Genomic DNA, 13,833 nt, shown 5'->3' on the forward strand with positions numbered 1-13,833 from the left:
TAAAAAAAAGGAAATTACAACCTTTGACACTCATGCCATGTATTCAAGGACATCTGAATAAAGCCCGTACCCAGGAGACCACTGAATAAACTCTCAACAGGTGAAAATACTGTGTCAGATTGTATGCAATTACGAAGGAGATTATTTCCGGAAGGACGTTAATCGCCTATGATGTTCCGTAAGTGGACACAAAAACCAGAAATGGCCAGTATAAATAACTAGTAGCCTACGCATTTAAATAACGAGTATGCAAAAATTTACGGTTCAATTTTTTTTTTCAACTCGATCCTTCTCCTGAAATTCGGAACGCATCATCTTCTGGACCAAACCAAAGGCCGAAAGACATTCTCGCGAGTGTTATTTACGATTCTGACTTCTCATCCTCACTCGGAATTAAGTTGTGTTGAAACTTGTTCAAATCAGTGTAATTTTATAAATAAGTTTTCAAGAGTGTTCCGCTCGTGTCAGTGGATTCCCACAGACTGTTTTTGTATATATGTATTTCTTAAATCTACTAGGTTAATAAGTCATTTGACGTACCTTTAAAACTCGAATATTCTGGAAGTGGCATCAGGCAGTTATTAACAAACGAATATTTGTAAAAGTTCTACAAATAATTATGTCTGGGGGCAAGCATTATGAGTAGAGACCTGTAAAATTCGCGGATTCATTTCGCAATAGGATTGAGTCCAAATACTTTTGACATTATTTTTCTTCAGTGATTGGGTTACAGTTTAGCTGTAGAACTCTGGGCCAATGAAAAATCTTTAACAGAAGAATTGGCGAATCACGATCATTCCAGTCAACAGGTGTTACGAGTCGGTAACCAATCAGCAGATGTAATTTGCACGAGTGCGTAGAGGATCATGGAGTCTATCCTTTAGGGATTTGAAATCGCGAATTTTACAGGTCTCTAATTATGAGTGATTAAAAAACAATAATTGAAAATTCATATAGGTAGAGCAAGTATGTGAGCAAGTATGCAAGTGTGCTACCGAGCAAGCATGGCATCGCGCGCCCCACTCCAGACTGTCGCACATTTCTTTGCCCTTTGAGATGAGCGTTACACTCTCGTTACGTTATGACGACGTTAACGCTCCCGACTTACCCTGCCTGCTATGGAAAAGTTTCACTTCAAGAAGTGATAGCAAAGTGAAGACATGCGAGAGATGCGAGAGATCGACCAGAGAGTCGTCCCCTTAATCGAGTGAATTGTGTCGGGTGACGGGCAGGATTACAACAGTGATTAATTAAGAGTTCTCGGTGGCCTCGAATCACGAGACACCGAGTACACCGGAAAAAAAAAGTTTTTGTACTGTTACAGAAGATTCCTTTGGGGCAGTGGTTCCTAAAGTTTATCAGCTGGCGACCCACCTTTCCTTATAGCAATACCTCCAAGGTCTATCGGTCCATGGTGGAGTAAAAAAACCTTATTTATATAGTATCCCTTCCTTATGTATACATAATTTACCATCAAATATTGAAAATATATATATGCTTTTATAAGATACTGATTGATTATTGATAGGGACCGGAAAAATTCGCGGGTTCAATGACCTCCAGGATGAACTCCATAGTCCTACGTACACTCGGTCAAATGTCACCCACTCATTGGCTGCTGTCTTGTGAGACTTCCAACGTAGAAGCCTGTGATTCGTATAAAGCTTTGGTCGGGTGTTTCTCATTGGCCCAGAGTCATCCAGGTGAGTTGTGAGCCAATAGCAGAGGCAGCACTGAGGTATAACTATTTGTATTTTAGCCTATCACGAAATGAATATGCGAATTTATCCGGTCTCTAATCATTGATAAACAATTTGTGTTCTGATTTGAAGTACTTTGTAGCAATCAGCACTTTGTAGCAAAACTGTTATTTAATAATAGGTATGTGTTTGCACATAATTTTATTTGTTTCGAATTTTTCTTATCTTTTCTGATGGTTCATCCGATGGTATCTGATAGTTTTAGGATCGAGTCGCGACCCACCTGTAACCCTGCCACAACCCACTAGAGGGTCGCGACCCACCGTTTGGGAACCGCTGCTTTGGGGAACCAGTTGCCAAGAAATATCTTGGTTTAATTTTGCATGTATGAAATACTATTTGTATGATTAAATATCCATTCAGTAGTGATGGATTATAACTAATTAAAAAAAAAAGGATTCTTTGGTGGTTACTTCTGAATTTTACAACAGTTAACATAAGAGCTATTCATCAGCTTGTGTAATGATTAGTCAGTTCAATACATTGAAAAATATTAAATATCTTATATTTGTTTTTGATACACTGTTATTCCAGCACTTGGAATAATTGGACTTCATGTTTTTTTTTTATCAAGCAAGTTAATAAATGGAAAGCCATTCAGGGAACGGTTTGCAATTAACTTCAACTATTGGAGGTACTGGGACAACATAGAGCATAATAATGTTCGCAGGCTTTCACGGCCATTGTATGAAGTAGCTTGGCTTCTGGGTTGTAGCCGCGTCCTTGGCGAATAATTCACCGACGTTTCGGTTGACATTGCAGTCACCATCATCAGTAGGTTACTGCTCCCTGAGGACGCGGCTACAGCCCAGAAGCCAGGCTACTTCAACATAGAGCATAAGTGCCTGGGTTAAGAATCCGAACCCAATATTACTGCGAACACTATTTATTACTAGGGCCATGCATATTTCGCGAAAAGAAACCAAGGGTAGCTGAACGTTAAAACACTGTAGCATTGTCCGTATACCGTGATTGGATGAGTTACGTGCCCAATGTTACAGCACCAGTCACAGTAATCCAGTGCGGAAGCAAACGCGTCCTGAATGGCTCGGTAAAATAAGGCATCGACTTCTCTTGCAGACGGCCGCCAATCACCAAGGAAGAAACTGTTGGCGCGGTTATACCTTGTTGCAGTCTAAAAGGCGTCCAGATCTTTTCGCGAAAAATGCCTGCCCCTATTTATTACGAAATTTATAAATATTTCTGTTAGATTTGCAAAAAAAATTAATAACTTAACAGTGTAGGAGCTGTGTGCTCGTTTGTCCACGGCGGACATAGCTCCCAGGGCTGGTCGCCACGGGTAATTAATGACTCAGTCGAAATTAATAACCTGAGGTGGGCAGCGACGTAGTGACGTGTGCTGCCCCCCACCCCTCCTCCAGGAAAACGAGGCAAGGGTTGCCCGCGGAGTCCCGCCGAGAGAGCATTGTGCGCCAGGAATGAGGCAAGGAGCCAATCCCTGGGCTCGTTACAACGGCGAGCTGTGCCGGAGGGGAGGGGAGGGGAGCTGGTTGAATGGCCACTGCTCGTGGGTGGTCGCTAGCAGCGCTGCTGTGAGTCGCCGGCCGAGATGTATGACGCGGTTGTCCTGAGAGCTGTCGGCTGGCCGGACGCTTCTGTGCGCGCCGTCTGCTGCTTCGGGCAGAGGCGCCTTGTTTACCACGCGCCTGCGTGGAACTGCCCGACGGCCATCTTTATCGAGTTAGCTAATGATTCCGGGGGCCATGCTTTAAGAAGGCCCGCCTCGTCAGGGGTGTGTCTGTGTCGGTGAGGCGGGATGATAAGCGCGACGCTCGCTGGTGCTTCTAGCGCGGTGTCTCCTCTGGACTGGCGCGCAGTCTTCTCGTCGTGCACAGGACAACTGTGGAATTTGAGCGGTGACCGTAACATTATATGGCCGAGAAATGAAGATAAAGGTGTAATGCAAGTCCCTCAAGCGCTTTCAGAATCGGTACGGGTTGTTTTACGCCTGAAAATTACTCTGAAAACATGCGTTTCAGCAATTTTAACTCTTCTAAAACTACAGTATAAAAACTTAATCCGGAATCAAAATGTACTTTTCGGGCCTCAGCGAACTCTTAAATTCTTTCCGTAAGCAGACCCCACGCGGATGCCTTGAGTAGTTTAGAAATGGCGTTGTTTTCCCTGAAGCTCTGCGCACCGTGTGTGTGCCCGGGTGGGCGGGGGCCTAAAGAAGGCCCGAGTGAGGACTGGTCGGAAGCCACGAGCAAAGAGACGAGGCTCCACGCAGTTCGGCACCCACCGAGATCTCGAGGGGATTCCGCCGACTCTGTTTCTTCAACTCACCTTCGTCCTTTTTGACGTGACAACGTCTAATAAATCGTTGAACGCCGGCTGCACGCACGAAAAAGTGTCCCGTTACGCTCATTGTACGCTTGCACCGCATCTATCTCTCTTCCACTCGATTGGCCCATGCGTCCGAGGAGAAAAAAAGACAGCGGCAGCACACAACTTAGCCTACATCTACACGTGAACTGTTTCGTCGACTGTTTATAAAGTGAAGTGAAAAGTTAATGTGGTTTTCATTGCTTATTAGAACAACAATTTCGGCAATAAAGTTTAATGATTCTTGCTTTTTAAAAATCTGATTACTAGTATAATTTCAAGTATTTATTCTTTTATTATTAAAATAAAAATGATTAAATTGTATTCATAAACGTATGCAATCATTTCATCAATGTTTTTTTATGACGTCACGTTAAACAATCGTCCGTAAACCGACTTTACAGACAACCAATTTTTTTTTATGTGTAATCATCTTAGCTCTTGGTATAGGCCTACTGCATGCAGGAGTAAATCCGTTAAAAAAAATGGAACTGATGTCGATGAACGGAAATGTGACACAAAAAAATGGCGGACCCACGCGTGTAGAATCATAAAACCCGTACATAGTCACTTTCGTAAACATTGGGGTACATACCGAACGTATTGGTGAGCCAAATGAAACATTATGATAGTGTAACCACCCCGGAATATATTTGGTGAATTTAAAAGAGTCACAGTAAACATTTGTGAACTAGCCTACTGACAAAAAAAGTTACTGTTCTTACACTTTTAGATATTAGTAAAGCTTTTGACAATATCGACCACGATTTTTTTTTTACTTAACTTGAATGGATTTTTTATTTTATTAAGAATGCAGTAAATGGGTTCAAGTCGTACCTTTCTTCTGGAAGTCAAAGCGTCATTGCTGGCTACTCAACATCTGACTAGTCCAAGGTCACAACTGGAGTTAGAAAAGGCTCGGTGCTTGGACCTGTTTTAACTTTAGCTTAAACAAATTCAGTACCATTTACATGCCGACGATATTCAACTATATTCATCGTTCCCTCCCTCAGACGACATTGTTAAGCAATGTTGCCCGATTTAATATGGATCTTGAAACTGTCGTTAATTGGGCGACTGATAACGAACTTCAAATTCATCCTTACAAATTAAAAGCTGTTGTGTTTCGTGCTAGGAAGTCATTGCTTGATTTTATTCCTGTAGAATTTCCAATAATTACTGTAAAAGGTTTTGAAATAGAGTATTATCGCACCGTTAAAGATTTTGGCCTCACCCGAAACAGCGCATTGAACAGGGGAACTATTCTTGACGCTGTCGGAATAATTCCGATAGCGGAATTGCTTAATTCCCACAGAGATTCGCTAAACGCTATTCTTGAACACTCGCTAGCGGAATTATATATCGGAATTACGTCACAAACTATCGGAATTGTTCCGCCATATTTGCTGGCGGAATCACAATTCCGATAGAGATTTGAAAGTTTGTTGTTCTTTGGAACTTCGATTTGTTCAAAATGGAGGCTCTGTTGTCCTGAAATACTTTAAAAGAGCGGATTTTTGGTTAAGTTAGGTTAGCTACGTTTAAATTTGGTAAAATAGTGTAGACGGCTAGTTATATTAGGTTAGCTACATTAAAAAAGGTCAATCACTTATTCACCTAGTTATATTATGTGATGTATATTCGGATACAAATACGTGACGCAATACTGTAGGTAGGACTATCATCGAGTCGTAGGATATTTGAATGAAATTTAATTTATTCCTAAGGGAAACAAAAACATTTTTAATTTAAACTGAGATGCGCTGGGTTTAAGAAAATATCCAACTTTACTGCAGTTAAAATATGTAACACGAGTGCCATTACAACATTTAAAATCCGTATGCTCGTGAGAAATAGGTTGTAATTGAACTACAATTTAAAGTCTAAGAATATTAAAATACTGTGATTGGCATAATCAGTTTCATAAATATTAACGTAAGTTATATTTACAATTGTTCGTTACTTAAAATTTTATCTAACGTAAATGACAAATATGGAAATTTTAATACGTAGCCTATTTTTGTTGTTTTTTGTGATAAGTACTATTACATAGTTTCAGTAAAACGTAATTCCTTTTTTCGCACTAAATATTGCACAAATGTGTCATGTTCTGATTGTATCAGAACTAGAGTGGTAGCCTTAAATAGGCTACTAGCGACCCACCCCGACTTCGCACGGGTGCAATGCTGATACTAAATATACTAAAGAATGTCTTTATATAGGCAACGTTTACAGCTTTTTGTCATTAGACAAACCAAACATAATATAGATCAATTAAATGCACAATGTATTTACGGTACTTAATTGGATAATGATTAATGCTGTATTGCTTGAAATCGCTTCGTAAATAAGCCATTATTTCTTGTAAAAAGTAAAGGATAAAAAATTGTTATTGTGGGTTATCCCTAAGAGATAGACATATACCGTCGCGGAATTTTTTGTAGACCTTTTTAAGGTGTTGTAGTACATTATTTTGATCTATCTGGTAGGGTTCAGCCAGCGTTTGCAATGTAAGCGCAAGAAATGTGTTTATTTACATCACATTAGAAACCTCTAAAATGATTAGTGTTTCTCTACTATATTATGCATGTATTATGCATATAAACCTTCCTCTTGAATCAATATATCTATTTTAAAAAACGCATCAAAATCCGTTGCGTAGTTTTAAAGATCTAAGCATACATACGGACAGACAGACAGCGGGAAGCGACTTTGTTTTATACTATGTAGTGATGCTCATTTTATTTGTAAAAAAGTACATCTATTCCGGAATTGAAATGCACTCACAATGAGTCCATTTATACATGAATTTCGCTCAGTTACAATTGATTGTGAAAACAAAGATTATCCTTTTTACTCCTCCCTATCTTGCAAACCTAGCCAAAATTCCTACCAAGCAGGTACATGTGTAGAAAATATGGTTGAAAACCAATAAAAACCCACACAAGTGAAAGAAAATATAGTTGCTAAATTTTTTTTCTTTATAATTACATCGATTGTTTCCAAGACGTCCCTACTCCAAACAATTACAAATATTCTCCCCAAAATAAGTGCCCAGGAATTGTCCATAAAAGTGAAAATTTTGCAATGACTTTTTGTGATGATAAAAATCTTAATGTGCACATTCACAAATGAGTTGCTGAACCAATAAACACTACATAAAATTTATTTTCACCTCAAAGTATACACAAAAAATTGATACGAGTTGTAGCCAATTTAGCAGAAACTATAGACTAAAAAAAAGGTTGTTTGTTTTAAGTGACAAGAATATGTAAAAATGTTCGTAAATTTTTGTAGTAGGCCTACAGTTATAGTAGTAGATGTAATAAAACACATATATATTATGATAGTTTAAGATAAATTAAAAACAATAAAAGAGTTAAGTCTGGTTTGAGAATAAAATATCTGTTATTTTGATGTAAAGAAGCAACCAGCTGGTTGGAGAGAAAGCATATCAGTCTCACTCGCCTGTGGATATCTTGGCACCGACCTCTGGTAGCAAGGATGTGCGGCAACAGAATATAACACGAGACAGTCGCCTCTACGGGGTTCCCGCCTCTCGCACACCCTCTACATTCGTACATCCGTACTTTTACATGAAAACAACTGTATCACTACAAAATAATGGTCTGAGTAATTTTGTTTTCAGATTCTTACCCCGGCGTTTATGCGTGGTGTTGTCGCAGTACCTCCAATAGTTAAAGTTATTTGTAAACCATTCCCTGAGCAGCATTCTAATATTAACACCGCATAATTAGAGACCTGTAAAATTCGCGGATTCATTTTGCGATAGGATAGAGTCCAAATGTTTTTGACATTATTTTGCTTCAGTGATTGGGCTACAGTTTAGCTGAAGGACTCTGGGCCAATGAAAAATCTTTAACGGAAGAATTAGCGAATCACGATCATTCCAGTCAACAGGTGTTACGAGTCGGTAACCAATCAGCAGATGTAATTTGCACGAGTGCGTAGAGGATCATGGAGTCTATCCTTTAGGGATTTGAAATCGCGAATTTTACATTTTTTAAATTAATAAGCACAATAAAACAAAGTGAACTCAAATTATTGAATTTCGACTATCGCTTTCATGGTTTTAAAAAAAATAATTGAATGAAACATCAATTAAAATATAAAATTATGCGTCTATTTTCGTAATAAATACTCAGTTTTTTTTCATAACAAAAATATTTCATATTAGCAAAAATTACCATAGCCATGTGTTGCACACAATTACAATATTTTTTTTTGTAGTATTACAAACTATTTCTTGGCAACGTACAGTAAACGAACTGAATTTTTTTTTTCTGGCCACACCAATTCTTCACGTGCTTGAAAAATCTTTAGACTAACGTTTCCAAATTCCTAGATACCGGAAAAATTCGCGGATTATTTCGGCGATAGGCTAGAAGTCAAATACATATATTTTTTAGATGATTTTGCTATTGGCTTACTGTTCATCTGGACGAATCTCAACCAATTATAAACCCTCAACCAAAGAAGGATCGAATCACAGACAAACCAGCTGAGACGACTTACAAGTCAGCAGCCAATGAACTGGCGCTATTTGCCCGAGTATACAGGGGAATGTGCAGTCTATCCTGAAGGCCATTGAAACCGCGAATTATTCCGGTCTTTACAAATTCCACACATAACCTTAGAGAAAGAAAGCGATATTGACAACCGGCTGTCACGAAAGTTGGTTCCTACTTAGTCAGCCTAAATAATACTTGTATACAATATATACATATGACTATTATGTAGCAATTACCAAAAATCTCATTTAAAAATTAGTTTTATTTCATAGCTCCGAAAATATACAGATTCTGTTGGCGTTCAGTCTTCTTGAATGTTTGAATACAAGCGATTCAAGAGCAATCTTGTGAGCGTAATGTTCCTTTTTCTGGCCGCCTACATAACATACATCAGTTGAAAGGCGGCTGCAAGTTTTCGTGAATCCCGTTATTTTAAAACTTGCCAGTAAAAAAAAAAAATGAAAAATATAACTTGCTGTTCCTTCATGCGGGATGCGGCAACAAATTGAGAAAAGAGCAATTTCTTACGGGGGCATCCACCTTCCTCAAAACCAGTACTTAAAAGATCTTAACAGTCGTAGCAATTGAACCATGAAGACGATTTTTACCCATCAGCTGCTATTAAACTGCATCCAGAAAATTGCCTATCCCGTCGAACATCGTTTGAAATAAATTTCTTGCTACCAACCAAAAAAAAAGGCAATTATAAGTTCAATTTACGAACTCTAATTCAAAGCTTGGGCAGTTAATGGTCTACGGACTCACAACAGCACAGCAAACAGGAACAGGTAATGCAGTGCCTTGTTGGTTGTTCGAAGTGTTGGATTTACGACTTAAAAATTTAATAAACACAAATTTTAACAAAAAAAGACTTGAAAACAAAACTATTCCAAAACAAATTAATATGGACTAAAAAAATAATAATTGCGTATTCTTCTACATCTTAATAATAAACTTACTTTTTCTACTCATCAATATGTAGGTACGATCTATGTGTTAACCACGCAAGAAGGTAGGTAGGTACCTAGATACTTCAAATCTAACTCAACACATACCTATGAATAACAAACAATGATCAAATTATTTTTTAGAGTTCTCCTAAGTAAAATGACATGAAAAATATTAGACTACTTAAATAAAAAAAAAGGAATAATCGTAATCGGTTGGCGTGATATTGAGTTATTCGTCCATTTGTCAGGCACATACTTAATGCAAACTTAAGACATGGTTTTCTCATGGATGCCATTGTCAAAACTGGACCAAATTGAAATAGGACCACACGGGAAACACCAGCTTTCAAATAAAAAAAGAATCATCAAAATCGGTTCACCCAGTCGAAAGTTCTGAGGTAACAAACATAAATAAAAAAACCAGTCGAATTGAGAACCTCCTCCTTTTTGAAGTCGGTTGAAAATAGAGTTAGTATTTTTTTATTAATCTAATTATTCTTTTTGCCTACGCTTTCAGACCACTAGTTCAATTGAGAGGGAAATATCCTAAACCTAAACTTGTAAAACGCACATCCATGTTATAAACGGTGTTCGAACCCAGAAAGCCCTAGCACCTAATTCGTGGTTTTTACCGATTGCACAACGGAGATGTCGTCGGAAGATCAGTTTGTAATGAAATCAGTACTTACTTCTTGGGGCCTAACGTCAGAGTCGGCAGCTCACGACGCAGACCGGGAACATCAAGATGATAAGTGCGAAGCTCGCTGGTTCTTCTGGTGCGGTGCCGCCTCTAAGCGCAGTCTTCTACTATGAGATCTGAGCGGTAGTCATAACATTGAGCAAGAAAGCGGGAGAAACGAAGCAAAGGTTGTGATGCAAGTCCCTCGTGTGCCTGCAAGAATCTGTGCCTGGTGTTTCATGTGAAACAACCACTCTGTAAACTCGCGTTTTTTGAGACATTTTCACTCTTACAAAAAAAAATTGCCGTTTCGTGACGAAACTATCCATCCGCACTGTTACTTTTCCCATTCATTCTTGAGAAAAATCTAACGACGATGGTACGTCTTGATGCATACAAAAGCAAACTACAGATCTAACACGCGGTGAAAGTTACAGTCGCACAACCAATTCCCGCTCGACTCCGAGTGGAACCGGAAGCCTTCCACCATGAGAACGGACAACTGTTCGCCTGACTCTCAACATGTGTTACTTGGAGGGCACGAGGCTGCGGAGGGCAGGAGGGGGGGGGGACTCACCTGGTTGTCGTCGACGGCGGACAGCGCGCCGTGCAGAGTGAGCGGGTCCTGCGAGTCCAGCCCCGGGTGCGCCTGGATGAGGGCGTCGGGACGCCTCATGCCGCCGTAGTCGCGCGCCGCGCCCCGGCTCTCGTAGGGGAAGGACGCGTGCATGTTGGTCTGCGGGCACAGACACGCCTCCGTCAACACCTCGGCCAGGTCCGTCCGCCGACTCCCGTCTGCCGTCTCGGCCGAGTTACAACACTCGCTCAAACCTCATTATCACTAGGGACCGGGTTCATTGACCTCCAGGATGAACACTCCACAGTTCTGCGTACACTCGGTCAAATGCCACCCACTCATTGGCTGCTGTCTTGTGAGACGTCCCAACGTAGCAGCCTGTGATTCGTATAAAGCTTTGGTCGGGTGTTTCTCACTGGCCCAGAGTCATCCGGGTCAGTTGTGAGCCAATAGCAGAGGCAGCACTGAGGTATAACCATTTGTATTTTAGCCTATTGTGAAATTAATTCGCGAATTTTTCCGGTCTCTACAATTATTAATTTTTTTTTTACTCTGGTATTTATTTTTATATTTCCAGAGTTACCATTACTCTGACTCGAAACATACAAAAAACAGATTTTGAAATGTTTTCGAACGTATGTTAAATTATAATTTTAGGAAGCAGCTAAACGATTTAAAAAAAAAAGTATAATAAGATTTGACATGCCAAAATCTTAGCTGACAAATGGAGGTTATAATTTCACCCGTCTGTAGGCCAAAAGTATGAAGTTGCCAAACCTTTGACCAAGCCATACATGGGCCATATATGCGAGTGATCAGTCCTGCCCTGTCATTGCAGTATGTTTGAATCTGTTATTCGCAGAACCGTTCTCACCAACAGTCAACACTGCGGTAGTCGCCCAAAGCCTACAGCGTTTAAACGTACCACAACCACCCATCCACTGTGCTGTACCGCCAGACTGATGGTCCCAATGCATTTGTCTAAACTAAAAAGTCTGTCAGTGGAGTTGTCCTCTGAAGCCCGCCAAATTTGTGGTGGTTTGTTTCCTTAACAAAATTTGCGTGTTTTGGAGTTTTCTATCACCCAATATATGCATGCCCCGTAATCTGCGAACACTCTGTATAACTAGAGACCGGAAAAATTCGCGGATTCATTCGGCGATAGGCTAGAAGTCCAATAAATATATCTTTTAGATGATTTTGCTATTGGATTATTGTTCATATAGACGAATCTCAACCAATTATAAACCCTCAACCAAAGAAGGATCGAATCACAGATAAACCAGCTGAGACGACTCACAAGTCAGCAGCCAATGCGTTATTCATCCGAGTGTACAGGGGAATGTGCAGTCTATCCTGAAGGCCATTGAAACAGCGAATTTTTCCGGTCTCTATATATAACTACTTCTGGACTTCCCGGTTGAGACCAATTTCGTGGAAAAACAGGTGTGTCAGGTCTTCAAGCATGCCTCGTCGCAGCCATCTTTGGTTATTAATCGCACCTTGAAGATGGCTGCGACACGCCACGCCGAAACGGCGGGCACATACATCATCGTCATCATCATGATCACGGGCGTCGCTCCAGCCCAGAAGCAAAGGAGTTGTTGATAAGCCCCCCGCCTCGTCAGGGGTGTGTGTGTCAGCGAGGCGGGAAGATAAGCGCGACGCTCGCTGGTGCTTCTAGCGCGGTGTCTCCTCTGGACTGGCGCGCAGTCTTCTCCCAGTGCAATGAGCGGCGACCGTAACATTATATGGCCGAGAAATGAAGATAAAGGTGTAATGCAAGTCCCTTAAGTGTTTTCAAGTATCTGTACCGGTTGTTTTACGCCTAAACATTACTGCGAAAACATGCGTTTCAGCCATTTTAACTCTTCTAAAAATACAGTTTAAATCTTCATCCAAAAATCAAAAGTACTTTTAGGTCCTCGGCGAACTCTTAAATGCTTTTCGTAAATTGACCCCACTCGGATACCTTGAGCAGTTTTCAAATCGCGTTGTTTTTCCTGAAGCTCTGCGCACCGGGTGTGTGCCCGGGTAGGCGGGGGCCTTAACTCTGGCATACGATCTGCATCCCAACAGGCACCTCCTGAGGCAAATAAAAACTGTTTTGCGTTTGCATTTGCCTTGCTCGCCACGAGGTGGCGATGCGTGTATTCTAACACCGCGATAGTCTCACGTCGGCTGTGGATCCAACTTCGCTCATAAATGCACTTCGAACGAATCACGTATTTCTAGGGACCGGAAAAATTCGCTGGTTCAATGAACTCAAGGATGAACACCACACTTATACGTACACTCGGTCAAATATCACCCATTCATTGGCGGCTGTCTTGTGAGACGTCCCAACGTAGCTGCCTGTGATTCGATAAAGCTTTGGTCGGGCGTTTCTCATTGGCCCAGAGTCATCCAGGTGAGTTGTGAGCCAATAGCAGAGGCAACACTAGGGTATAACTATTTGTATTTTAGCCTATCGTGAGATGAATTCGCGAATTTTCCCGGTCTCTACGTATTTCATAAATCATCTGTCGTATTTCGTATGTAAACGAGACTTCACGGAATGATGAATTCATAATGTTAAAAAACAGTCTTAGGGTTTTATCAGATAAAATGATACTAAAGTTAAAAAATACATATATAGATATAAATATATATATTCTTCATTTCAATAACAGTTTATTATTTTTAACAATAGTATTGGAACAACATTAAAAAAAATATTTATATTTCAGTGATGAGAAATATTATAAATTATAAATCGTATGAAAGCGAAATAATCTAACTATTTACGGTACACTTTTTATTTTAATTTTTGTGTAACACATCGGGTAAAAAAAAACTAGTCATATGCCACTGGTGTGAAGAAGAAGAAAAAAATATCAAAAGAGAACTGAACCACTACGAATCAAAAAGGGCGTGTATTTCGGCAGAAACAAAAAAAAACTGAAAGCCCATTAGACTGTAGTGAGGTATGCCGGCACCAGCGAGTGCT

General features: G+C 40.2%; 1 protein-coding gene across 3 annotated transcripts in view; it reads right to left on the minus strand.

Moving 5' to 3' along the window:
* The window catches only part of LOC134528558 (transcription factor AP-2-epsilon), a 387,195-nt gene that overhangs the window by 123,485 nt on the left and 249,877 nt on the right, over positions 1-13,833 (minus strand). For all 3 annotated transcript variants that reach the window (XM_063362291.1, XM_063362289.1, XM_063362290.1), the window contains exon 4: positions 10,845-11,003. In XM_063362291.1, the coding sequence (XP_063218361.1) occupies positions 10,845-11,003 (159 nt within the window). The remainder of the gene's footprint in view (positions 1-10,844; positions 11,004-13,833) is intronic.

Source organism: Bacillus rossius, chromosome 1 (genome assembly GCF_032445375.1).
Source record: "Bacillus rossius redtenbacheri isolate Brsri chromosome 1, Brsri_v3, whole genome shotgun sequence".
In the NCBI taxonomy this organism is placed as follows: Eukaryota; Metazoa; Arthropoda; class Insecta; order Phasmatodea; family Bacillidae; genus Bacillus; species Bacillus rossius.